The 23500-nt window shown below is 62.7% G+C and overlaps 1 protein-coding gene across 1 annotated transcript in view; it reads left to right on the top strand.

Moving 5' to 3' along the window:
* Positions 1-1155: 1155 nt before the first annotated feature.
* The window catches only part of PIP5K1C (phosphatidylinositol-4-phosphate 5-kinase type 1 gamma), a 50058-nt gene continuing 27713 nt past the window's right edge, over positions 1156-23500 (top strand). Inside the window, 3 exon segments of the mRNA XM_053898111.1 lie at positions 1156-1344; positions 21934-21965; positions 23400-23492. Of these exon segments, the coding sequence (XP_053754086.1) occupies positions 1251-1344; positions 21934-21965; positions 23400-23492 (219 nt within the window). The 5' untranslated portion in view covers positions 1156-1250.

Genomic DNA, 23500 nt, shown 5'->3' with positions numbered 1-23500 from the left:
CCGGCAGAAATCATTAGTCACGAATAAACCTAATAATACCAACATTTATTATCCCCCGAATCGTGACCTCAGAATTAGTAACCTCCTAGCCATGCCATTAATAAATTCACCATTAAACTTTAATGACGGAGTGAACACAATTATTCTTTTTGTTTGTTTGTTTTAATGTTTATTTACTTTTGAGAGACAGAGTGTGAGCGGGGGAGGGGCAGAGAGAGAGAGAGAGAGAAAGACACAGACTCTGAAGAGGCTCCAGGCTCCCAGCTGTCAGCACAGAGCCCGACTCGGGGCTTGAGCTCACAAGCTGCGAGATCATGACCCGAGCGGAAGTCAGACGCCCAACCGATGGAGCCGCCCAGGCGCCCCTCGTCATTCTTCACACACCGAGGCGCAGCGTGGTAATGATTCTTTGTGAGTCCAAGCAAGTGGCTTCAGCTTTCTGAGCTCCTGTTTTCTGGTGCGTAAAACGGAAATGATAACAGTTCCCATCTGGTTGATCAATACTACCAAATATGTATTTTATTCTAGGTGTTCTGTTCTATGTTAGGTACTGGGAACGTATTAGCAGTAAAAAGAAACAAACAAAAAAGGAAACAAGAAATAGGCCCCTAACTACGCATCGTGTGCAGAGGCTTTAGCGCCCAGCCTGGCTTTTGATCATGTTGTCACTTGTAACTCACTTCCCATTATGTTGTACGTGATGTCATACGTTATACATGATACTCGCATGTTATATGTTGACACTATATGCATCATAATAATGTCGTACTTCGTCTAGCAAGGGTATCAGTATGTCTATCTCAATACCGCATCATTTATACACTGTGCATATAACACAAATCAAACTCACTTATTATGCCATTAGAATTCCTACGTAGGACAAAGCGTATGCCATAAGTCAGTGTCACCAGCAACATGACGGTGGATACTTGATTAACCGTGGACACGACCCGTGTTTATTACCTGCGAGAGGATTAGGGCAATAGGATTAAGCCGAGCGCAAGCCGCTGCCCTTCCACCCCCCGGGCGCTTGGGGGCGCTCGAGGCGCGGAGACGCACGCGGGCCCACCCCCGAGCCCCGATTGGCGGCGCGCGCGCTGCGCCACGGCGCACGCCGGCCCCGCCTCCGGGCCCGCCCCCCGCTCCCTGGGCCCGGCCCCCTCCCTCCGCCCTCCGGCCGGCGGCGGTTGTTGTTCGGCGGCGGCGGCCGCAGCTCGGGTGCAGCCGCCGGCCGGTCCGCGCGCGCGGCCATGGAGCTGGAGGTGCCGGACGAGGCGGAGAGCGCCGAGGCGGGGGCCGTGACCTCGGAGGCGTCCTGGGCCTCGGAGAGCGGGGCGGCGGCAGGTAACGGTCCCGGACCTCCGTCCTTCCTCGCTCCCCGAGTGGACCCGCCTGGCCTCCCCCCGCCGGGGCCCAGTGGACCCGCCCGAGCGCCGGAGGGGCGGCGGGACCCGCGGCGGCGAGGCCGGAACGTTCCACTCGGGGGCGCTCGCGGGGGGGGGATGGGACGCGGGGCCCGGGGGAGGATGGAGCGCCCCGCCTGGGGGGCTCGGGGCGGCGCCGCCCTTCCCCGGGATGCCGGGGGGTGGGGGGGGGGGACCGCGGGGGTGGGTGCGGGGCCCCGTTCTGGGAGGCCGTGGGGGCAGCAGCCCCCTCCGGAGGCGCGCGGGGAAGACGGGTCCTCCCGTCTGGAGGGGGGGCGGTGAGACCACGCTGTGGGTGGGTGCGCCGCCCCCTGCCGGGGGCGCCTGGGGACGGCATCCCACCCCGGCCTGTCGGCGTGTGGGATGGTGGAGTACCTCCGTGCCGGTGAGGGGCCAGGTCTCCTAGGTGGGCATAGCAGGGAGGCGACACTGTCCCAGATGTGCCCCCTCCCCCTTCCTGGACACACTGCTGGGGGGGGGGGGCCACCTTGCTGGCATCCGCTTGGGGGATCGCCCCTTCCTTCCACGGGTAGTCACCCCTATGGGCACGGCTTATCGGTGGTGAAGGGCAGGCGCTGCCCGCGTGGACGTGGGGGGTCTTCGAGGCCATCTGGGCCTCCTGACTATCTCATTTCTCTTCGTGGGAGTCCCCAGCCCCGGTCTCCGGTGCAGTGGCCATTCATTGCCTTTCCGGGCCTCAGTTTACCTCCTTATCACAGGAGGGGGATAAGGACGTGGCTTCTCAAAATGCCTTCAGTGCCGCGGCTCTGCAGGCAAGTGGGGGGGGGGGGAGAAATAGCCCCCGCCCCAGCCTTCTACCTGGACGCTGGGGGGCGGCTCCTGGTGTGTAGGGCCCCTGCCTCCTCCCTCGGTCTTCAGAACAGCAGGTGGGGGGAGCCCGGTGGCCTGGTGCGGCCCATGGGCTCCCCCCACCTGCTGTTCCCTAACTGCTGCCCAGAGGAATGGCCCCCGCTCCTGCAAGGCTCCCTCTGGGTGGCATTCTCAAGCCTCCAGACAGAAGTTTCCGGATCCGCAGGATCCTCCTCAGGCAGCCCTCACCAGCAGAGGCCCTGCAGACACCCACATGGGCACCCGTCTTCCTTCTCCCCCAGGCCTCCTGAAGCTTCCTTGGCAGGCGGGGTCTGCTGTGTGCGGCGGGGGGGTGGGGGGAGTCTGGAGAGAGAGCGCCAGGGCCAGCGAGCGTCCCCCTGGTTCTGGAACCGCTTGGTGGATGACCCGCTTCATCCGACCATCCTGTTGCCTCGCCCTTGGTCTGGGCGGGGACTGGTGCCCTGGCCTGGCTAGCCCTAGGCGCGGTTCGGGGACCCAGCCCGCTCCGTTATCAAACCCCTGACCTCCGCTATCAGCCCTCTGGCCTGCGCTGGTCAGAGACAAAACAGCCCAAGACTCAGTGACCACAAGAAAGCCGCATAGCAGACGTTTATTTTATCAGGGGCTCCGTGAGCCACTGGGGGGCAGATAAAGCCCCAGGCCCCAGCGGTGGCTGGGTCTGAGCGTGGGGGCCAGGAAGATAAGGGGTCAGCCGCGACTGCCTGTCACCAAAATGCGCAGAAATCTGACTCCCCCAGCAAATCGTTTACTTCCCTCGCTTTAAAATTACAAGCTGCTCCTTCCCTTGCGGGCCCGTTTCTCCTGATGTGAGTCCTAAGTTTGGGCAGTTAAGTCTCCACAGGTTCCCTCCTGCTCAGGGATTAGAGAAGTCCCTAAGCGTCTTTGTGCCAAGATGGTTCCATGCCACACCAGGGGTCGTCGCCTCGGCCCTACTGACGTTTGGGCCGGAGAATTCTGTTTTGGAGGCCCCGTCCTGGGCGCCGTGGGGTGTTGCGCAGAATCCCCGGCCCCGCCCATTCAGTGCCGGGATCTCGCGGGTTGTGATGACCCTAAGCGTCCACACACGGCTCCCGTGTCCCCTGGAGACACAGTCGCCCTGGGCGAGAAACCACTGCACCACACCTGCTGTTCCGTAACGTGGTTTGCTGTTTATCCGCGGTACCGTGGATTTCCCCCCACGTGGGTATCAACTTTTATTTTCTTCGGAAGGAGGGATCCCGTGCGTGGTTCAGGGGGCGCGCGCCCCAGACATACTGCCCGGCCTCCACCCGACTGCGGTGTGGCCTTGAATAACGAGTGCCTTGACTTCTCTGGGCCCCGGTGTCCCCGTCTGTAAAACGGGGTGATACCCACACCTACTTGGGGCTGGCTGTGAGCCTTACCGGAGTTAGCATGCGTCGGCACGTCGAGAGTGCCCGGTGACCGGCAGGGACAGCCCGTTTTAGGCACCAGCCCTTAACGAGTCCGCCCGCCTGCTGCTGAGGGCCACTCTGGCTGCCCCTGGCGTCCACCTTCTGCTGTGAGAAGCAGTGCCGTGGGGAACGTCTTTGAACGTGGCCCCCGACTGTGGCCCTCTAACTACTTCCTGGCGGTTGAAGTCCCTGTTCTGGAATGGCTGGGTCATGGCGAGCAGATTGAGAATTATTATCTGAAGCCTGTTGGCTTTCCAGAAAGGTCTGGCAGGGGCGGAGAGAGACTCTGGCCAGCGTTGCCAGCTCTGAATGTTACCAGCCTCGGTGATTTGGGCCAATCTGATGGAGGGGAAATGGCATCTTGGGGTTTAGAATCTGGTTACTGTAAATGCCCCGCTCCTTGCTCCCAAGGCCTGGTCCAGAAAGGGCCCGATGGGGTTCTCCGCTGGTTTTGGGGGTTTGGATGCATTCACGGGGCCCGTGATCTGCCTGTGGGCTCTTGGCCCGTGCTGCGGTCTGGTGTTCCGAGCCATTTCCCTCCTATCCTTCCTGCTTGCGTGAGAGCACAGAGCAGTTGGCTTCGTTCCCAGCACGCCCCCCCCCCCCCCGCCAGCCCCCTCCCACATCTAATCTGGTGGCAGATTATGCTGGTTTTGTCCTCAAAATGGACCCAGAATCTGCCTACTTCTTCCTTCTCTGCCAGTCCTGGTCTAGCCCCATCATCCGTCACTGGCTTGGTCCCTCGTCTCTTCCCATGCACCCTACAGCTCATTCCAGAAGGCTCCTGTTAAAAACTGACTTAGGTCCTGCTCGCCTCTGCCCACAGCCCTTTAGGGCTCCCACCTCCCTAGGGGTAAAAGCCCAAGTCCTCCCTGAGGCCCCCAAGGCCCTGCACGACCTGCCCCATCCCCTCCCTCCCCTCCCCTCGTCTTCCCCTTGCCCACTCTGCTCCAGCCACCTGGGCCTGGTCCTTGCTGTTCCTCCTAGGCCTGGTCCTGCCCCTGCCCCAGGGCCTTTGCACACGTTGTGCCGTTGTGCCGGCTGTCTAGAACGTTTGTCCTTTATATCTGTATCGTTTGCTTCCTTAGTTTTTCAAGGTTTTGCTCAAATGTCTCCTCAGTGAAGCCTCCCCTGACGGAGGGAGGCCTGAAGGAGAGAGAGAAGACGGCACACAGGGCCCACAGGGCTGGGCTGGGGCATTGTCGCCAGAGGCCTCCTCTGTGGTTGTGGGTGAGTGGTCCCTTATCCCCTTGTGGCGAGTCGGCTGGAATCTCCCAGTTGGAATTCTGCCCCGGACGCTTCCTGGCGATGTGACGCTTTCGCCTCTGACGGTCTGGTCCCCTCCGTGGAGAGAGGCCTGGGAGCCAGACCCCTTGGTTCACATCCCAGCTGCATCCTTTACCAGCCAGGGACACTCGGCCTCAGCGTCTCCATCTGTGAGATGGGTGCGATGACTGTCCCTTTCTCCTAGGGCCGAATCAAGCGGGTTGACTCCCTTAGAAGCCCTTAGAAGGGCACCAGGCGCGTGGGCAACTCCATGTGGGTGCGGGGACTTTCCCTCCTCAGATGGATGCGTGGGTGGCAGAGGCCCCCGTGCTGCATGCCCCTCCCTCGCAGAACCCAGCGCGGGCGGTCGCTTACTTACTCCTTAGCCCTTGAACGATGCTTATTAAACATCGGCCAAGCACTAGGTGCAGTGAGCCGGGGGCTCCCTCCCTGCTGTCTTGGGCTCTCAGATCGGCGGGGGTCTGGATGACGGTGGCGGGCAAGCAAACAGAGAGGACCGGTCGTCAGCAGACTGCCTTCTGGGCCGAGTCCCACCCAGCACCAGTTTTTGCCGGGCGGGTTTTCTTCGCACACAGCCGTGCCCGCCCACTCAACACGCTGTCTGTGACGGCTTTTGTGCTACAGACCTTATGGCCCGCAGGGTCAGAAATGCCCGCGGTCTTGCGCCTTGTGGAAAATGCTGCCATCCCCTGAATGAGTGCGTGCTGGTCCGTGGTGAGCACGCGGAGGGGAAAGAAACCGGTGTCCAGCGTGGGGCAAGCTGCAGCCGGGGTGGTCGGGGAGGAGTGGCCTAAGTGAGAAAAGCAGCCACGGGAGAGGGGTTAGCGGGCAGAGGGATTGGCCTGTGCAAAGGCCCTGAGGTAGGAATGAGCTTGACTCATTTGAGCCACGGAAACAAAGTTCTTGTCGTGGGGGGGGCCGAAATGGGCCAGGCCAGTCACGTGGGGCCGTTGGGGGGCCCTGGCGCAGCACTCTGGCTAGTTGGTCGGGAAGGAGCCTCCCGGGACAGGTGCCAGATGAGTGGTGCTGAGTTGTGCTGGGAGCCTGGGTGGAGGCCATGGGGGGTGAGGGGGGTGAGGGAGCCGAAGAAGCCAGAAGGGATTGGTCTGTGCCCTGGAGCTGGGGGGGGGGGGTGGGGAAGGCCTGAGAAGGAGCAGGTTCTGGCAGGGTCGTACTGATGGGGGTGGGGCAGGCGAGGCAGGTGGAGTCCCACGGACCCTGGGCGGGGAAGCCCGGGTCTTGGCCTGGGTCTCACGCTGCCTTGGCCGCAGACAGCTGTGCCTCTGAGCAAGTGAAGCCCCTGCCCCCCCAGCCCAGCTCCTCTCAAGATGAGGGCACTGGGGACAGGAATCGGGACAGGCCCGAGGCCCCCGGGGTGGTGCTCGTTGAATGACAGACAGCTACGCGACATCGGCATTTATCGCCGGGGGGGCCCAGGCTCCAGGGGGGTCTCGGGCTCCCAGGCCTTCCTGCCCGCACTGCCTGCCGCTGTGACTGACACGTGTCACCACTCGTGACCGGGCAGGTTGAGACCCCCCTGGGGATTGCCTGCTGCCGCCAGCTGGCCAGCAGGGCCTGGAGCCGCGGACTGCCCACCGTGGGGATTACTGGCCTGGTGGATTAGCCACAGGGCCCTGCACCTGCTGCCCCACTGAGCCACGCTGGAGGGCTCGGGGTCCAGCCCAGGGCGCCCTGAGTGCTTGAGCCAGACTGAGTGAAGGCATTTTGGGGACCTAGCCTGTGACTTCGGTTGGAAAAAGGAACCCCCGGTGTTTTGTCACAACTGCTTTCTGTCTCGTACGTGTGCCACGCACACGTCTCTTGGCCTTTGTTCTGGATGCGTGGGGTTGCCGCTGAAGGTTTAAGGAGTGGGGTGCCGTTTGGGCATTTGTGTATGAAGGACGCTCTGGGGTGCGCTTGGGCCAGACCGCTTTTCATCGCTCACCCCTTTTCCCACGTCGAATAACACACATCTCGGAACTCTCTCTGTTTTATGGGAACCACGGGGCTGCGTCTTTCCCGTATTCGATGGGGCTACCAGTCTTTTTCTTATTGATTTGTGGGAGCTCTTTATATATCGTGAAAGTTTTTTGTTGTTTTTTTTTTTTAATTCGTGACACAGGCGTAAGTAGTCCTCCCCCATTTTCTCTTATGATGATAGTTGATTTCGGGCGGGTATCTTGGTATTTATGTGGTCAAGTTTATCCATCTCTCCTTGACGGTTTCTCAGGTTGATGTCACGGATGGAAACATGTTCTCCGTCCTGAGGTTCTAATTCTTCTAGTACTAAGGTAGTTTCACCTTTTTCTAAGCATTTAAAGTCCTGCTCTATTTGGGACGTGCCCCCGCGTACGATGTATGAGGATTTCATCGTTCCACGGTTTTCCAGGGGGCTCGGGGTTGCCCCAACGGTTTCTGGAAAATCTGCTCGCCTCACCGATTTGAGATGCCCCCTTTATTACATCCCAGATTCCTGCATGCGGCTGGTCTATTTCTGGACTTTCTATTCTGTCCCGCTCATCTGCCTGTCTTCTTGCAGCAGGCGAGCCTGTAACTACGAGTAATAACACGTTTCCTTCAAAAAGCAGCAGCCTGCCCTGTGGTCAGGAGACAGGGAGGACTTCTGTCTTGCCCTCTCTGTTTCTAGGAGGAGGTAACCAATCGTCAGTCATTCGAGGTGGTTTTCTGCATTCGCACGTCCCTTTAATTTTTTTTTTTTTAACGTCGTATTTTGAAAACACTCAAGCCTGCAGAAAAGTTGCAAGATACTGTGGCAACAGCCCGAGGCTCTTAGCTGAGATTGGCCAGCTGCCGACACATCTCTCTGAATGGGTGTTAGCGCCTGTGTGCGATTTTGCGGGTCCTTTGAGAGTCAGTTGGAAGGAAGCCCCTTCGTCCTTAAGTACAGAGGTGGGTTCTCATTATTCGCAGTTCTGTGGAGTTTGGGAATACTGAGGTGCGGCTCCTGGGAAACACGCAGGTCCCCGCGAGCCTCTGGGGCCGACGTTTTCGTCACCAGATCACGTCCGTGTGCAACCTCACGCTGTGTGTGCTTCTGCGTAAAGACCCTTGTCAGATACGTACTGGTGCGTCGTTAGCAGCGACCTCGTGACGAGCAGCGCCAACTCCTGCCGGATGGAAGCGTGTCTAACGCACTTTCTGAGGCGCGTCGCCGTCCTCTGGGCTCAGGAACACCCGACCACCGCAGCTCTGGGCCGCTGTGAACGGTGAAAACCACCAACAAACGGCACAAAAGCGTGAAACCCGCCTCTCAGTAGCCCACAGAAAGGGCCCCCGTCTACAGCACAAGAGGGGAGACAGGAAGCAGACTACGCTCGGCTGGACGCGTGCACGGGAGGTGACCGTTTTCGGTGCCCCGCGTGCGTCTGCAGGTGACCGGGAAGGGCTCCCGAGTACCGATCGGGGGCTGCGGTAGCCGGGGGGGGGGGGGGTGGGGTGGGTCTGTAGATGCACAATCGGAATGGTGAGCAGCTCTGTACCCTGCGGGCAGACGCCCCGTCCGCTAAGTGCAGAGATCAAGTTCAGGAAGTGTAACATCCGTGCAGAGTCCACAGTCAGGATCCACGTTGTGCCAGAGTTGTCCTGGATGGCGATCTTTGGTCCCTCGCTAGGATCCGGGGTCACACTCGGAGACCTGGGAGCGGCTGGTCTCCCGGGCCCAACCCCAGCACCGGAACCTTCTGCCTGAGCAGCTGTGAGTGAGCCTCGCCCCTGCTCTCGGCTCCCTCGGGAAGCCCACCTGGTCCCCTCGGGCCCCCGGCCTGGACTTTGGTGGGAGGCCTGTGCCTGGCATGGCCGTGTGCGCAGCCGTGTTTGTGGCAAGAGTGGCGAAAGTTCTGGAACCTTCTTTCTCTTTCTTTTGAAAGCCGGAGCTTTGGAAAGCCGTCCGCCGGCCTAAGGCCTGCCGAGTTCTGGATTCATGGCCACCCTCCCCCCGTCCTTTGCAAGGCTTCCTGTTTACCACTCCGGGAACATTCGCTTTGTGCAGTGAGATCGAGATCGGGCGGGGATGCAGGAGGGGGCGGAACGCGTGGGAGTGGGTCTCAGCCTGGGGGAGGAGGGGTCGGCCGGTGGTCCGGGCTCTGCCCCCCCCCCCCCCGAGACCGTCCCCACCCCCGCCCCCATTCTCAGCTCCCCCAGGCGCACCTTCCCCTCCAGCCACCCCAGACCCTGGCTTTCTGTTCCCCCAGAGCATCCTGTCCTGTTCCCACAGGGCCTTGGCATGTGCTCTCTCCGCCTTAGGATGCCCTCACCCTTGGTTTCCCTCGCTGGGTCCTGTGTTCAGGGTCCGTCCGTGGGGCAGCGCGTGTCGGCGACTTGCTCCCGTTCGGGGCCGAGTGACGTTCCGTGAAATGGATGGCGATCGTCTGTTGACGGACATCTGGGTTGTTCCCGCTTTTGGTTACGGGAAGTGTCCATGACGTATGGATGACTGCCTCACTCTCCAGTCCCACCAGCCGTGTGTGAGGGTTCTGACTTCTCCACGTCCTGGACGTTACTTGTCACCGTGTGTCTGCTTGATTCTAGCCGTCCTCGTGGGCGTGAAGTGGTGTCTTGCTGGGGTTTTGATTTGTGTTTCCTGATGATCAGTGACGCGGAGCACGTGTTCCTGGGCTTGCTGGCCATCTGTACGTCCTCCTGCGGAGAAGTGCGTGTTGAGATCCTTTGCTCATTTTTCGTTTGGGTTCATTTTATTGTTGAATTGTAAGCGCTCTTTATATATGCTAGATACAATTCCCTCATCAGACCTGTGATTGGCAGATACCTTCTCCCATTCTGTCGGTTGCCTCCCCGCTTTCTTGGTGGTGGCCTTTGAAGTGCAAACGTTATTTTTAAGTTTATTTTTTTAGTGATCTCTGTGCCCCACACGGGGCTCGAGCTCACAACCCCGAGATCTGGAGTCGCACACTGCCCTGACTTGAGCTGGCCGGGCGCCCTGCAGAGCAGACGTTTTCATTTTGAGGAAGTCCAGCTCATGTTTCCTTTGGTGGCTTGGACTAAAGCGGTCACGGTCCAAGAAACCACGGCCTGACTCAACGCGATGATTTACTTTTCTTCCCAGAGCTTTCTGGTTCCATCCGCTCCGTGGGCTTAGATTTCTGCTGCGTCTCGTGTTCCGAGTGCCTACGGTGTGAGGTAGGGCCCGACGTCCCTCCTCGTGCGTGGAAACCCAGTTGTCCCAGAGCCGCCGGCCGGGAATGTGCATGTTTAGTTCTGGATTCCCACCGATGTATCCTGGGCCATTCCGGGGCGTCCAGACGGGCGTCCCCGTCTGTCTGCGCCCGGACCACATCGCCTTGATTACCGAGGCTTTGCAGCCCGTTTTGAAATGGGGAAACGTGAATCTTCCAACTCTGTTCTGCATTTTGCGTTTTTTTAAACGTTTGTTTATTTTTGAGAGGGAGGGAGAGCGCGCGTGTGCGAGTGGGGGAGGGGCAGAGAGGGGGACAGAGGATCCGAAGGAGGCTCCGGGCTCTGTGCTGACAGCAGTGACCCCGATGTGGGGCTCAAACTCACAAACCAGGAGACCACGACCTGAGCCAAAGTCAGATGACGCTTCACCCGACCCACCCAGGCACCCCCCGCACTTTCCCGCATTTTCCGTTTTAACGCATTAAGCTTGGCTCGGCTCTTACTTCCTGACAGTGTAACTGAGAGCCAGCGTGTCCTCTCACACGCTGTTCGATACCCCATTATACACGCGCTAGCCACCCAGCTCGTTATTGAGCGCTCACTGTATGCCGGGCTCGGAGGCAAGCCCATAGCTGGTGGAGCCCAGAAGGAGCCCAGGCAGAGGCCAGAACCAGGTGGGCGAGGCCTTTGCCCCGGTGACAGGAGCAGCGGGGGTGGCGTGGCTCTTCGTTCAAGCCCCCAGATCAGCCTCCAGCCCCGGCCCGGCCTCCAGTCACAGCAGGGGCCAAGATGGATCCCAGGCTTGCCTCCAGGAAGCCGCCAGGCTGGGAAGGCCTGGAGACGGACCCTAAGGTTCACCAACCACGTGTGGGTCCCCAGGGTGACGGGAGCAGCAAGGTCCGTCACATCTCTGCACTCTCCTTACTCTGTTCCAGCCACTTGGGCCTCTGTGCTGATTCCCCAACTCTGCAGGCACATCCCTGCCCCAGGGCCTTTGTACCGGCTCTTCCTTCGTCCTGGGAGGCCCTGCCGCCTCGAGCATGGCTGGCTCTTCCCGTCCCCTTCCCCCCGTGTGCCTGTGGCTCAGGCTGGAGCCCGGCCACCCGGAATCACGGGCATCCGTGCCCACTTTTTCCCAGGGAACCTCAGGCAGGTGACCTGGCTTCTCGGGGCCCTGGCACCCACCTCACCGGGCTGTTGGGTGCATCGGGTGGTGTGGTTCAGACCCAGCGGGCCTCAGCTCTTTGTTGCTGTGCCCACGGGCCTCCTGCTTTCTAGCCGGTCACTGGGGCCACTGGGGTGTTGGAGTCGGCGGCTCAGTGGTTAGAGACACTGAGCAGGCCGTGCCCCGAGGCTCTTCCTCCAACACTTGCCTCCTGAGCCAAGCCCCTAGTGCCCTGGCCCCGGACCTTGTCGTGACTCCCGCGGTCACCACCAGGGAGAAGGGAGCGGGTCCCGGTGCTGGAGGCACTGCGAAGTGTGGGCACGTGCCTCCCTGGGCTGTAGCGAGCGCTGCCCTCACGGGGCTCCTGGCCTCGAAGGGAGCAGTCACTGGAGGGCCCACAGGTTAAATAGGAGGTTTAAAGTGACCAGGGGTAGGAGTTGTGATGGAGGTGGAGAACGGGTCAGGGAGCCGGCTTCAGCCAGGTGTGCAGGAAGGTCTCGCTGAGGAGGAGACGATCCAGGCCTGAACGGTGAAATGGGGAAGAGTATCCTAGGTAGAGAAGCGAGTGCAAGGGCCCTGGGGCAGGACTGTGCCTGGTGCATGTGAGGAAAGGCAAGGAGGTCGCGTGGCAGGAGTGCAGGGAGTGAGGGGAGGCAAGGGGGAGGGGAGGGCAGGGAGGCCATCCGTCTAGACGCCCCCCACCCGCTGTCCTTCTCTGTACTCCCAGGGGCCACGTGGGAACCCCCAGTGTGTCACAGCTGTTGCTGTGAACACAGACCCCGAAATGTGGCAGCTTTAAATAATAGCGCACACTTATTACCTCCCGGTGTCTGTGGGTCAGGAGTCCAAGGGTGGCTGGGCGGGGCGGTTCTGGCACAGGGTCCCTGACGAGGTCGCAGTCGAGCCTCCTGCCCCATCCGAGGGCTCGACCGGGGCTGGAGGAGCCGGTCTCAAGCTGTCGTCGCAGGTGGCTGCCGGCAGACGGCCTCCGTTCCCAGGCCCACTTGCGTGTCCTCGCTGCTCGGCGGCCGCTTCTCCCTGGCTGAGCGGCCCGAGAGCGAGCGAAGGCGGCTGCGTCTGACCTGGTCAGAGGTCGCGGGCCCGCACTCCGGCCGTACCCCGCCGGTCACGCCCACCGGCCGCGGCAGAAGCTGTGGCTACCCGGGGACCAGGCCGGCGGGGGGCCGTCCTGAAGGCAGGCCGCCCAGCGGGCAGCTCGCCTGGCTTCAGAGCCTCCCTCTGTCACCCGTAGAATGGGGCAGTCGTGGCCCTCACGGGCCTCACGCAGAGTGACCCTCGAGGTGCGGGAGGTCCCGTGGCAATCCCGGAGCCCGGCCGGGCGTCGGGGGCCTGGTGCCTGCCTGGCTCAGCCTCCGGCCCCCTGGGATTCTGGACGCCCAGACCTGCCCTGTCGGGGAGGCTGGCCCCCACCGGGGAGGGAATTACTGGCATTCGCGAGAGTGCCCGGCCTGGCTTCCCACCGTCCGCCTGTCTCCTGGTCGGTGGGCACCTGCCGCGAGGGACGGGAGCAAGAGGCCTGTAGCCTAGAGGCCAAGGGGGCCTCTGGCCGAGCAGCCCTGGGCTGCCTCAGTGGCTCTTGGTATCTTAGAATTCAAGTGCGGAATCTGCAGCCCAGCCCTGGCTTCCGGGGAGTAAAAATATATCTGGGAAGAAAACTGGGCCAAGAAACCTCACACGTTGGTCCTGAGACAGCGCGTGATCCTTCACTGGGCACCTGCTGGTGGGTGGGGGGAGGCGGAGGGAGGCGGGGGGAGGCGGGGGGAGGCTCTCTCCGCGGCTGTGCTCCTGCCCTTCCGTCTGTGGATCTTGCCCGTCGGCTGGCCCTTCCCGAGTGGAGGTCTGTGGTTGAGGGTCCAGCGTCGGTCTCCCGGTGTCCCCTCGAGGAGCCCCGATCCCCCACACCTCGGCAGGGTGCCGCTGGCTCCGGGGTGGGGACCCAGGCCTCGGCAGGTGACCTGCAGGACAGTCAGGCGCCTACTTGGGGGTGGGGGGGGGCCCGCAGGGAGGGCAGCAGCACTGGCCGGTGGGGAGACCGAGTCCTCAGGGCCCCCAGGTGCCGCCAGACTTGAAGGTCATCTTCAGTTATGCGAAGGGCCGGGTGGTCTCCCTCGTAAGGGGTCGATTCTGCGCGGGAGCACAAAAGCCACGGCAGAGATTTGTAAATGAGTGGGTGTGGCTTTGTGCCAATAAAACTTTACTTACAAAGCAGACGGTAGGCGGGTCTGGTCTGCAGGGCACAGTTGACTGGCCCCTGAGTTGTGTTAACAAATAATCCCTCTCCATACACTGTGCGAGTTAGGCTTCTGCCTCAACACAAAACATCCTAACACCACTTCTTTGAGCCTCAGTTTCCCCCTCTGAAGAAGAGAGACGAGAGGCATAGGATAGGCCAGCGGGGAAGCCCCATGGGCCCGTGGCCTTGCCGGGCCTTCCGCCCTGCAGCAGATGTCCAGCTCAGGGAACCTGTGAGAGCCACATTCCCCTCGCTCTTCCCCCGGGGCTCCAGCCGGTGCTTGCTCTCAGCCTCCTCCATGCAGCCCTCCAGGGTTTCTCAGCTGATGCCCCGTGCCTGGGAGCTGGTGCAGGGGGGAGGGGGGGGAGTCACGGAGGGACACAGGGAGAAGTGGCCTGCCCTGCGGGGCTCTGGGAGGAGCCAGGAGACCCCTGAAGGCGGTGCTGTGGCGTGGGTTTCCATGGGTTTCCGAGGGAGAGGCTGCTAGGCCCCGGGACAGGCTCTGGGGAGGGGAGGGGAGGGCGGTCGCGGAGCAGAGGGGAGGTGGGAGGTGGCCCAGGGCCCAGGGCCTGAAGGAGCCCGAACGGTGGAGGACCAGACAGCAGCCCACAGGCTGGGCAGTGGGCGCGGGCAGGCGACTGACTGCGGGGGCGCCGGGTCTGGGGATGGCGAGCCCGGGGCCCCAGTGTCCAAATCTGTGGAAGATGAGCTGTCGCCCTCTGCGCCTCTGATGGTGTGGGCGACCTCTGGCAGTGTCCCCCGAGGGCCGGGGACCAGACAGAAGCGCGCCTAGGGCAGAGCGGGAGTCGGCAGCAAGCGGGCGTTGTTGTGGAGCTCTTCTTCCGGGCCGGACGGGGGGTCTGCCCTTGGGCCCAGGGGCCGGCGTGGCGGTGGGGCTCACACAGGTGACCGGACGGCTGCGGGACACCGGGCCGGGTGCGTGGGAGCAGCGTTCGGCTTCAGGAGCAGCCGCTCTGCCCGCGGGGTCAGGGAAAGCTACCCAAGGGGAGGAAGCTTCTGGTTGCCGCGAGGGCTGGCCGGCTTGGGCTGCCTTGAGCAGACCCGACAGCCAGCCCTCGCGGCCAGAGTGCATCTGCAGAGACTCGGGAGCCCCTGCCGCTGAGCTACCTTGAACTTGCCTCTGAGACCTCTGGGCCTCAGTCTCCCCGGCTGTAAAGTGGGTCGTCTCCCGGGAGTGTTAGGGGGTGGGGGGTGCGGCTTTCGGGGTGCCAGCCCAGCGCTGGGGCGTTGCAAACAAAAGACAGAAGTAGACAGGAGAGTGCGGTTAAGCTATTTTTATCACGAAATATTTTGTTATTTTTTAATGTTCATTTTTACACATGAAAAATAAAGAGAGAGCAGCAGGGGGGCGGCAGAGAGAGGGGAGAGAGGATCCCGAGCAGGCTGTGCGCTGTCAGCACAGAGCCCTACCCGGGATTTGATCCCACGAACCGGGAGATCATGACCTGCAGCGGAACCGAGAGTGGGGCCCTCGGCCGAGACTGAGCCGCCCAGGCGCCCGATGCGTTGGTGTCTTTTCTGGGCGCCTCGGATCTTTTGTCACTAAGGAACGCTCCCAGAGTTTGGAACGCGCGAGCGAGTGAGCGAGTGGTGGACAGAATGCTCTTCGGGAAGCTGGGAATCGGGACAATCGGTAATTCCTTACCTGCCACCATGCACCCTTCCGGGTGGTTCGGGGTGGTAAATGCAAAATCGTGAGAGGAAAAAACTATCCGCGAGGCAGAAAGGGGCTTTCTTAGTCCCGAAGCCTTCGTTTGAGACTTGCCTCTAGTTTGAAGTTTCAGCCTTTGCCTGAGTCCTGCCCCTGCTGAGGCCCCGATGGTTCCTGGCGCGACGGGGACTTTTGTCCCCCCGGCTGTCGGCTGTCGGGGTGAGAGCCGGGATGAGCTTCCCACGTGCCGGGACTGGACGCAGCACTGGCAAGCCCGCGGTGGCCTCTGGTCTACTGGGAAGGAACAGGTCCCTTCGGTGACGTGTGGCCCGAAATCAGTGAGCCGGGGGCGTGGTAGAGGGTGGGCAGGGGTGGGGTGGGAAGGGACTGCTCTAGGGGGGGCGTCAGGGGTGGACCCTCCAGGAGGCGATGTTCAGGCCGAGACCATCTGAGTGCCGGCCGCGTGGAGATGCAGGGAGGGAGCCTTCGAGGCCGCGGGCACGGTGACGGCTAAGGCCCTGAGGTGGGACCGTGACGGCCGCAAAGGTGTGTTGAGTGAGTGCGGGGTTTTGCGTGTGAAACCCGCAGCCTCCTCCGTAGTGTCACCTGTGTGACCACGCCCACTCCTGGGGCCGATCCACCCCAAACACGAGCTTCTCCAAAGCCTGAAAACACCCGGCAGCACAGGGCCAGGTTGACCTTTGACCCGCATTCAGAAAATTGTCAACCGAGGGGCGCCTGGGGGGGGCTCAGCGTGTGGAGGGTCAGACCTTTGGTTTCGTTGGGGCCCCACGTCAGGCTCTGCGCTGACAGAGTGGAGCCTGCTTGGGATTCCCCCTCCCTCCCTCCCTCCCTCCCTCCGCCCCTCCCCACCTCTCTCAAAATAAACAGACGTTAAAAAGCAAAATTTTCAACCGTGCTGAAAAGTTGAAAGCAGCCGACGGTGGAAGCTCACTTCGTACTGCTTGGATCCCCCCCCTTGACCTTCTGCTGCGTTTAGTTCACATACTCCCCGCCCCCCGCCATGCCCCCGTCCACCCCTTCCCCACGTCCCCTCCCTGCTCGGGGTTTGTAGCACCCCTGGAGGTCGGGGGTCTTCCCCGCGTCTGCTGATTGGAAAGGGCCAGCTACCGAAGAGGTAAAAACTCACCCAGGCGTGGAACCAGGCGAGGCAGGCGTATGAGGAGCAGGGGGTGGGCGCAGAGGGCAGAGACCCCCAGACGCCAGTTCTCCTCGGCTGGGAGCACCGTGACCTTGGGTAGCTGCCGGCCGCCTGCTCTGCTGTGTTTAGTTCTTCTCTTAAAAATTTTTTTTTTCATGTTTGTTTATTTATTTTGAGAGCGAGAGTGAGTGTACGAGCCAGGGAGGGGCAGAGGGAGAGGGAGAGAGAGAGAAATCCCCGCCCCACGTGGGGCTCGAACCCACAGACCCGCGAGATCATGACCTGAGCCAAAACCAAGGGTCGGCCGTGGGGCGCCTGGGTGGCTCAGTCGGTGAAGCGTCCGACTTCGGCTCCGGTCGTGATCTCCCGGTTCGTGGGTTCGAGCCCCATGTGGGGCTCTGGGCCGACAGCTCGGAGCCTGGAGCCTGCTTCGGATTCTGTGTCTCCCTCGCTCTCTCTCTCTGCCCCTCCCCTGCTCACGCTGTCTCTGTCTGTCTCTCAAAAATAAATAAATGTTAGAAAAAAAAAAAAGTCAGCTGCTCAGCTGGCTGAGCGGCCCAGGCGCCCCTGCTGCATTTACTTCTTGGGTTTTCTGAAATCTTTTCTCTCCAACCTCCGTTCCTTTTCTTTTTTCTTGTCTTGCTGCACCGGCCAGCATCCCCACCGCCGTGGTGGCTCTCGGCTCGTACCGTGGTCCCTGCTTCAGTCAGCTGTCGCTGCGTAACAGGCCGCCCGGAGCTTCGAGCCTGAGCGAACAAGTGCGTGTGTGCTCGCGGCTCTGGGGTCTCGACGCCCGGGGTCGGCGGGCGCCTGCACCCTGGTCCCGCACCCCGGCTGGGGGCCGCCTACCTCCCCGGTGCGGTCGCCAGTGTGGCGGGGACCCCCGCCGGGACCTCGGGGCTCGGGGTTCCCAGAGGGCAGAACCAGAAGCTTCCACCCTTCCCCACGCCACAGGGTTTCTCCCTTGCACCGCACCACTCGGGGCATCGCGTGGCTGCAAAGAGCCGGCCCTCTCCGCTCAGCCGCGGCCCTTTCGGTTTGCAGAGAGGACTCTCAAGTGTGGCTCGGCCGGCCGGGGGGCTGAGGGTTGGGATTGCCACCCCCCTTGCAGAGGTTCCCAGCGTCCCCGCAGGCTGCCCGCAGGGCCCTGCTGCTGAGGCGGCCGCGCAGCGGGAGGCCCAGGGCCACCGGGTCGCTCCGGCCGATCAGGGAAGTGTGTGAGGCTGGGCCTCAGCCCCACTTCCTGGCTTCTCGGGGCCGCTGGCCCCGCTGCCTTGTCCTCGCGCCTTCCCGTTCGCCCTGAGTCACGGGAGGCCGGCACCCGGCCTGGGCACATGCAGCCCTGATCTGGGAAGCGGCCCCGCCCTGGAGGCCTCATGTCCCCCTGCTGCCCTCTCTAGCGCTGACTCCACACGCAGCTCTGACGGTGTCCGTCAGGGGGTGACTGAGCAGACCTGGTCTCTCTGTAGTGGGGGAGACATAACACATGAGCCCCAGGAGCTGCTGGGTGCCTGGAAGACCAAGAAAGCCACGGAGATGAGGAGAGTGACCTCAGAGGGACTGTTTTCGGCAAGGTGGTTGGGGGACACTTCAGAGGGGGTGACGTTTGAGCCAGGTCTCAGATGAAACAAGGGAGCAAACCCAGCAAGGGTCTTGGGAACGGTGTTTCAGGTGAGGGGGAGCCCAACCGGTGCAAAGGCCCTGGGGCAGGACCTGCCTGTCATGATGGAGAAAGGGCGAGGAGGCCCATGTGGCTGGAGCAGAGTGAGGGGGAGAGAGGGAGAGGCGGAGGGCCGAGGGAGGGAGGACGGGGGGGGGGGGGGGAGGGCACCTTCGTGCAGGGCCTTGGGGACCCAGGGGAGGACTTGGACTTTTCCCCCAGGGAGGTAGGAGTCCTGGAGGGCGGGACCTGACTCAGGTGCTCACGGGCGCCCTCTGGTGGCCTCCGTGGGGAGACTGGGCTGTGTGGAGGACAGGCGGCGGTCCTGGAGCTGTGGGCCAGGGACAGTGGGCAGATTTGGGGTGGATTTTAAAGGCACAGGTGGGTGATTGTGCTGAAAGACAGACGGCGAGGCTCCTCCCTGGGTCTTGGGGGCCCACAGTCCTTCCTGAGCTTTTCGTTTCCACACCAACAGACGTGGAGACGAGGCTCCCCCGAAGCTGAGACGCGGGCAGAGGGGAGGGGAGAGGGTGTCTGTCCACCCGTCACGGGTCAGTCAACGCACAGGCCCAGCCCTGAGGGAGGACGCCCCCAGCCCCCATGAAGAGGACATACATTGATGTCATTGTTGCCTGGAGGGAAAGGACAGGGTGTGCAGGATGGGGCGGTGGTAACTGGGGTGGGGGTAGGGGGACCATCCAGGGCAAGGGCCCTGAGGCCAGCCAGTGGAGCAGGGAACAGCTGATAGGAGGTGGGTCCTGCAGGCCGGGAGGAGGGGCTCTGCCTGGGCTTTGGCCTGCTTTAGGGGCTGAGAAACAGGCTCAGAGGGAAGCCCCTGAGGGCGTGAGGAGCTCACCTCCTCCCTCCGGAGCCCCGGGGTGGCTGTGAGGTCACCTGCACCGAAGCGATCGGGTGCGGCCTGTGGCAGGGTCCTGTGGTAGGGCTGGGCGGCGGGCTGGGGAGAGGGGGCCCAGCTCTGGAGCCCTAGCTTCGGGCACCCACGGAGGCTCAGCGAGACCACAGGAAAGGTGCTCAGAGAGGTGGAGGGGCTCGCCTGAGGCCACACAGCGGTGGGCCGCAGGAGAGCCCAGCCTCAGCCCTGCGCGCGTCCCCTGTCCCCTCCCCCCTGCCCAGAGGCTGGCACGGCTGTGTCCCGGGGCAGGCGCGCTCTCCCCCTCCCCAGGCTATTTTTAAAACTTAATTTCCTCAAAAATTGGGTGGCTCGTTCAGAAGAGAGTGGGTCACGTCTTGGGCTGGGAGGAGCGACATCGTGGTGTGGCCTCTGCCGTCCCAGCCGGCCTGGCTGGTGGTGGCAGCACAGGGCAGGGCCGTGACCTCCAGCAGTGGACTCGCTGTGAGCAGGAAGGGAAGGCCCTCCAGGGCCGGGGGGCGACGGTTTTTGAGCAGCAGGGGGGGGGGGGGCTCCTCACAGGCACGGTGCTGTGGTGGGGGGTGGGGCAGACGGACCACCGCGGGGCTTCCTGCGGGAGGAGGCGGGTGTGGACGTGGCTGGGCAGGAGGGCGCGCAGGGCTGTGAGCGGCCAGGCCGCCCCCCGACCCGCTGAGGAGCCTGAGGAGCGAGCCGGGGGGACTCGGGAGCAGGCGGAGCCGTGGGGGGGGGGGGGTGAGGCCGGGACCTCGGTGTTGGGCCTGCTCGGCCTGGGAGCTGCAGAGGACGAAGTCCAGAATGTTCTGTCCTGGTCCACCACCAGCTTCTTGCCTTCTCTCCTCTTCTTCCCCCACAGCCCACACATAACACCATGAATTGTTCTGTTGGGCAGCCAGCAGAAATATCACGTCAGCTTTCTAGCACCTTCTGCGACCCGCTTGCCTCTAGCTGAGCCTCGGGATGGGCCCACGTTCATGCCCGGGGCCTGGGCACCCAGGTTGGAAGGTCTGTGGGTGGGCACCTGGGGCCTCGGGCAGGTGAGCCAGCCTCCGTGTGTCGGCTTTGACCTCCTGGCTGGGGTGTTCTCTGCCGTGCCCATGGCACCAGCCGGTTGCCCACCCAGCCTCAGTTTCCCTGCCTGGACCATCTCCGACACCTGGCTGACTGACGCACGGGGCAGTGGTGGCACTGGGGTGGTGGTTGTGGCTGAAAGAGGACACTGGTCACCCACCCCGCCCGCCCAGGCCTGCCCCACATTCAGTGTTTCCTTTTCTCAATAAGTGTAATTCATAGCATAAAATTCACGCTTTGAAGAACACGGTTTAGTTTTTCGTGTATTCCCAATGTCGTGCCACTGTCACCACTGATTCTAGAACATTCTTATCCTGCTAAAGGCAACCCCATTCCCTTTGACAGTCACTCCCCGGTCCGCAGCCTTGTCCGCTCTTCGGGACTGGAACCCCGTCTCAGCCCCACCACACCCACGGTCCTCTCTCTAGCCCGACCTCCCCTGAGCTCCAGACTCGGGGTCCGGCTGATCCTGGAGTCTCTGTGCGGGCGGCTCCGGGCGTCTCACACTCAGCTTGGCCACGCTGCCCCCGACTGTCCCCACACCTGCTCCTGCCTTGTCCCTCATGTTGGCCGAGGCTGCTCATTCCTTCCGTTAATGGCTTTAGTCATAGTCCTTAGTCATTCTGGATTCCCTGCTTTTCGCTTTGCCTCCAGTGAGGGTAGCCTGTCTGTCCCAACTTGAGACCTGTCCAGAATCTGCCCACCTCCCCTCTGCCTCCCCCACCCGGTCCAGCCCATCCACTCCTGAAGGACCAGCTCAGTTCCCCCCCACCCCGTCCCCCAGTCCGTCCTCCCCGTAGTGGCCGCCAGAGGGCGCCCACGAGCACCCAAGTCGGATCCCCTCCCTCTGCCCACGGCCCTCCAGGGCTCCCACCTTCCTGTGGGGAAAAGCGCAAGTCCTCCCTTGCTGGCCTGGCCCCTCACGCATCACCCAAGCCAAGGCCCTCCACCATCCTGGTCACCACTTGCCTTCCCACCAGCCTGACACGTAGACACCCAGCACGTGAGTTTCTGTTGCGGTAAACAAATCACACGGCCTGATCTAAAACCACACTCTGGAGGTCATGAGTCTAAGATGGGTGTCACGGGGACCAAGCCCAGGCATGGGCAGGGCCGGTTCCCCCCGAAGCCCCAGGGAGACCCCTCTCCTGCCTTTTCTGCCTTCCGGAGGTGCCACATCCTGGCCCGCGCCCCCCCCCCCCACCAGCAGCATGGGGTCTGCCCGTCTCTCTGCCTCCCTCTCATGAGGATCTCGTGGGGACGCTGGGCCCAGGGACCCCGGGTCTCCCCGTCCTCAGACCTCACCAGCCTTGGCTTCCTCCCACCTGCAAAGCCCGCCTCATCTGCAGGAGGCAGGGGTATGTCTGCGGTCCATACTCGTTTGAACAGATAATCCTCAGCAGAAGCCTGCTTTGCAGGTGAGGACGCCAGGGCTCAGAGAGGTCAGTGGTTGGCCTCCCCACAGGGAGCCAGGATTGGAGGGCAGGGTGCTAGGGATGAAAACTGCCTGCTCCCTCACCGTGAGCCTCTCTCCACGGTGAGCACCTCTTTCCCGGGGACAGTGTGAACAGGGGCCAGGGAGCCGTCACTCCAGCCCTGGCCGCCTGGCCCCTTCCCACCGACCCAGCCGGTCACGTGATTTCTCTGTGGCCCGAGGACGTTGGGTCTGGTTGAGCCCTGCTTCCGCCGGCAGGGGAAGGCCACAGTTGTCAGTTTGGCAGCCCTTTGCTGCCAGGGACTTAACGTCTTTGGGGTCAGTGGCGGGTTGGCGTCCGCACCCGTTTCCCAGCCGGGGTACTCTCCCTCCGTAGGGGTGCAGGGAGCGGAGTGAGGTCGGAGACACCTGTGTGCGGGGAAGGCAGGGTGGTGACACGGTGGGGTGGAGGGCCGCCCCCGTCTCCGGGCTGAAGCCTCTCTCTTCTCTCCTGCAGGCTTGGCCCAGAAGAAGATGGCCCCGTCGGAGGTGAGTGTCCTGTGCCCTTCCTGACCCACTTCTCCGAAGACCGACCAGCCCCGGAGCCTGCTGTGCGGCCTGGGGCAGCTGGCTGCACCTCCCCGGGCCTCACGCTCTGGCAGGTGGCAGGCAGTGAAAGTCCCTCGGTCCTGCCGGCATCTTGAGTTTCAGGGAGGGGAGCCGCTGGGGAAGGAAGAGCGAGGACCCGGCCTGGACAGGGAGGGACAGAGGGACGGAGACTGAGGGTCCAGAGGGGTGGGAGGGGAGCCGGGCAAGGGCGGGTCCCCGAGGAGCTCCCAGGAGGAGGGGGGTCCAGTCAGATGCGGCACCGCTGGTGTAGCATCCGTTGTCCCCACACGCCCGCCCACGTCTTCCGTCTTCCGTTCGGGATCCAGAGAGCTCCAGCTCCTGCTCCTGCCGGGGCGGCCGCTCGCGCCCGCGCCTTGCACCGTGGGGGGTCAGCACTGTCCCTGGTCCTGAAAGCGGCCTGTGGGAGCGAGTCTGTGAGCCCCGCATTCCAGCAGCAGCCCAGGCGTGGCGTCCCTGTACCGGCGCTAGCTTCCTGGCCCCAGGCACCTGTGTCCCCCGGGTTGCCACCCGTCACGTGGGGCCCTTGTCAGGAGGGCTCTCCTGGAGGCTGTCTGGCCACAGGGCAGTGGGGAGTCAGCGAGGGGTGCCGAGCAGGGGCGGTGCCACCGATTTCTGGGGAGAGCCCGCCCCCTGGTGGCCAGTATGCGGAACACGCCGGGGCCTGCTGAGGAGCCAGGGCAGCTGGGGGGCTGCCTGAACCCCCGTGGGGCAGTGGGGGTTGGGCTGATGTGAGTGCTCCCAGCTGGAGGCCAGAGGGTTTCACGGGCTGTTTGGGTGGTGCAGGTACACAGTAGATGTTTCTTAAATGTCCGTGACCGGACGGCCCCCACCGCCCCTCCACCATTCTCCCCTGTGGGGCCGCACATCAGTGCTGGTGGCTGTCCCCACACAGGTCCCGGGCCAGTGGGACCTCTCCCTGTTTCACGGTCATTCCAGCCCAGATGTCTCGGCCCTAAGGGACGCTGTGTGATGTCTGGAGACATCTGTGGCTGTCAGGACGCAGTGAGGATGCTCACTGCTCACAGTGCATGGGACGCCCCACAGGGGACAACCCAGCCCTCCCCCCGCCCCCGTCAGCAGGGCCACGGAGTCCCTGAGGTTAGGGTTCTGCTCCTGAGGAACCGGAAGTCCGGTCTGGGCCCGGGCCCCTCTGGATGTGCAGAGATGGACCGTGTGGCCCCAGTGGGTGACGGGGCACCTGCTCTGCCCTGGAGCCCGCCCACACCAGACTCTGCCCCACGTGGCTTGCCAGCCAGTGACTCAGCCCTGACTCTGGTCAGGATTTCCAGAGCACTCTGGCCCCAGCGGCGCCTCCTGGCTGGTGTTTAATGCTTCCTGCTTCCTCCTCTCCAGGCCCCGTCGATGACTGGACAGCTGGGCCCCGGCCACGGGAAGAAGTTGGGTCATCGGGGCGTGGACGCATCTGGCGAAACGACCTACAAGAAGGTTCCTCC

The sequence above is a fragment of the Panthera pardus genome, unplaced genomic scaffold (genome assembly GCF_024362965.1).
Source record: "Panthera pardus isolate Hobbes unplaced genomic scaffold, ASM2436296v1 HiC_scaffold_8, whole genome shotgun sequence".
Taxonomy (NCBI): domain Eukaryota; kingdom Metazoa; phylum Chordata; class Mammalia; order Carnivora; family Felidae; genus Panthera; species Panthera pardus.
This window is presented reverse-complemented; position numbering and strand designations above follow the sequence as displayed.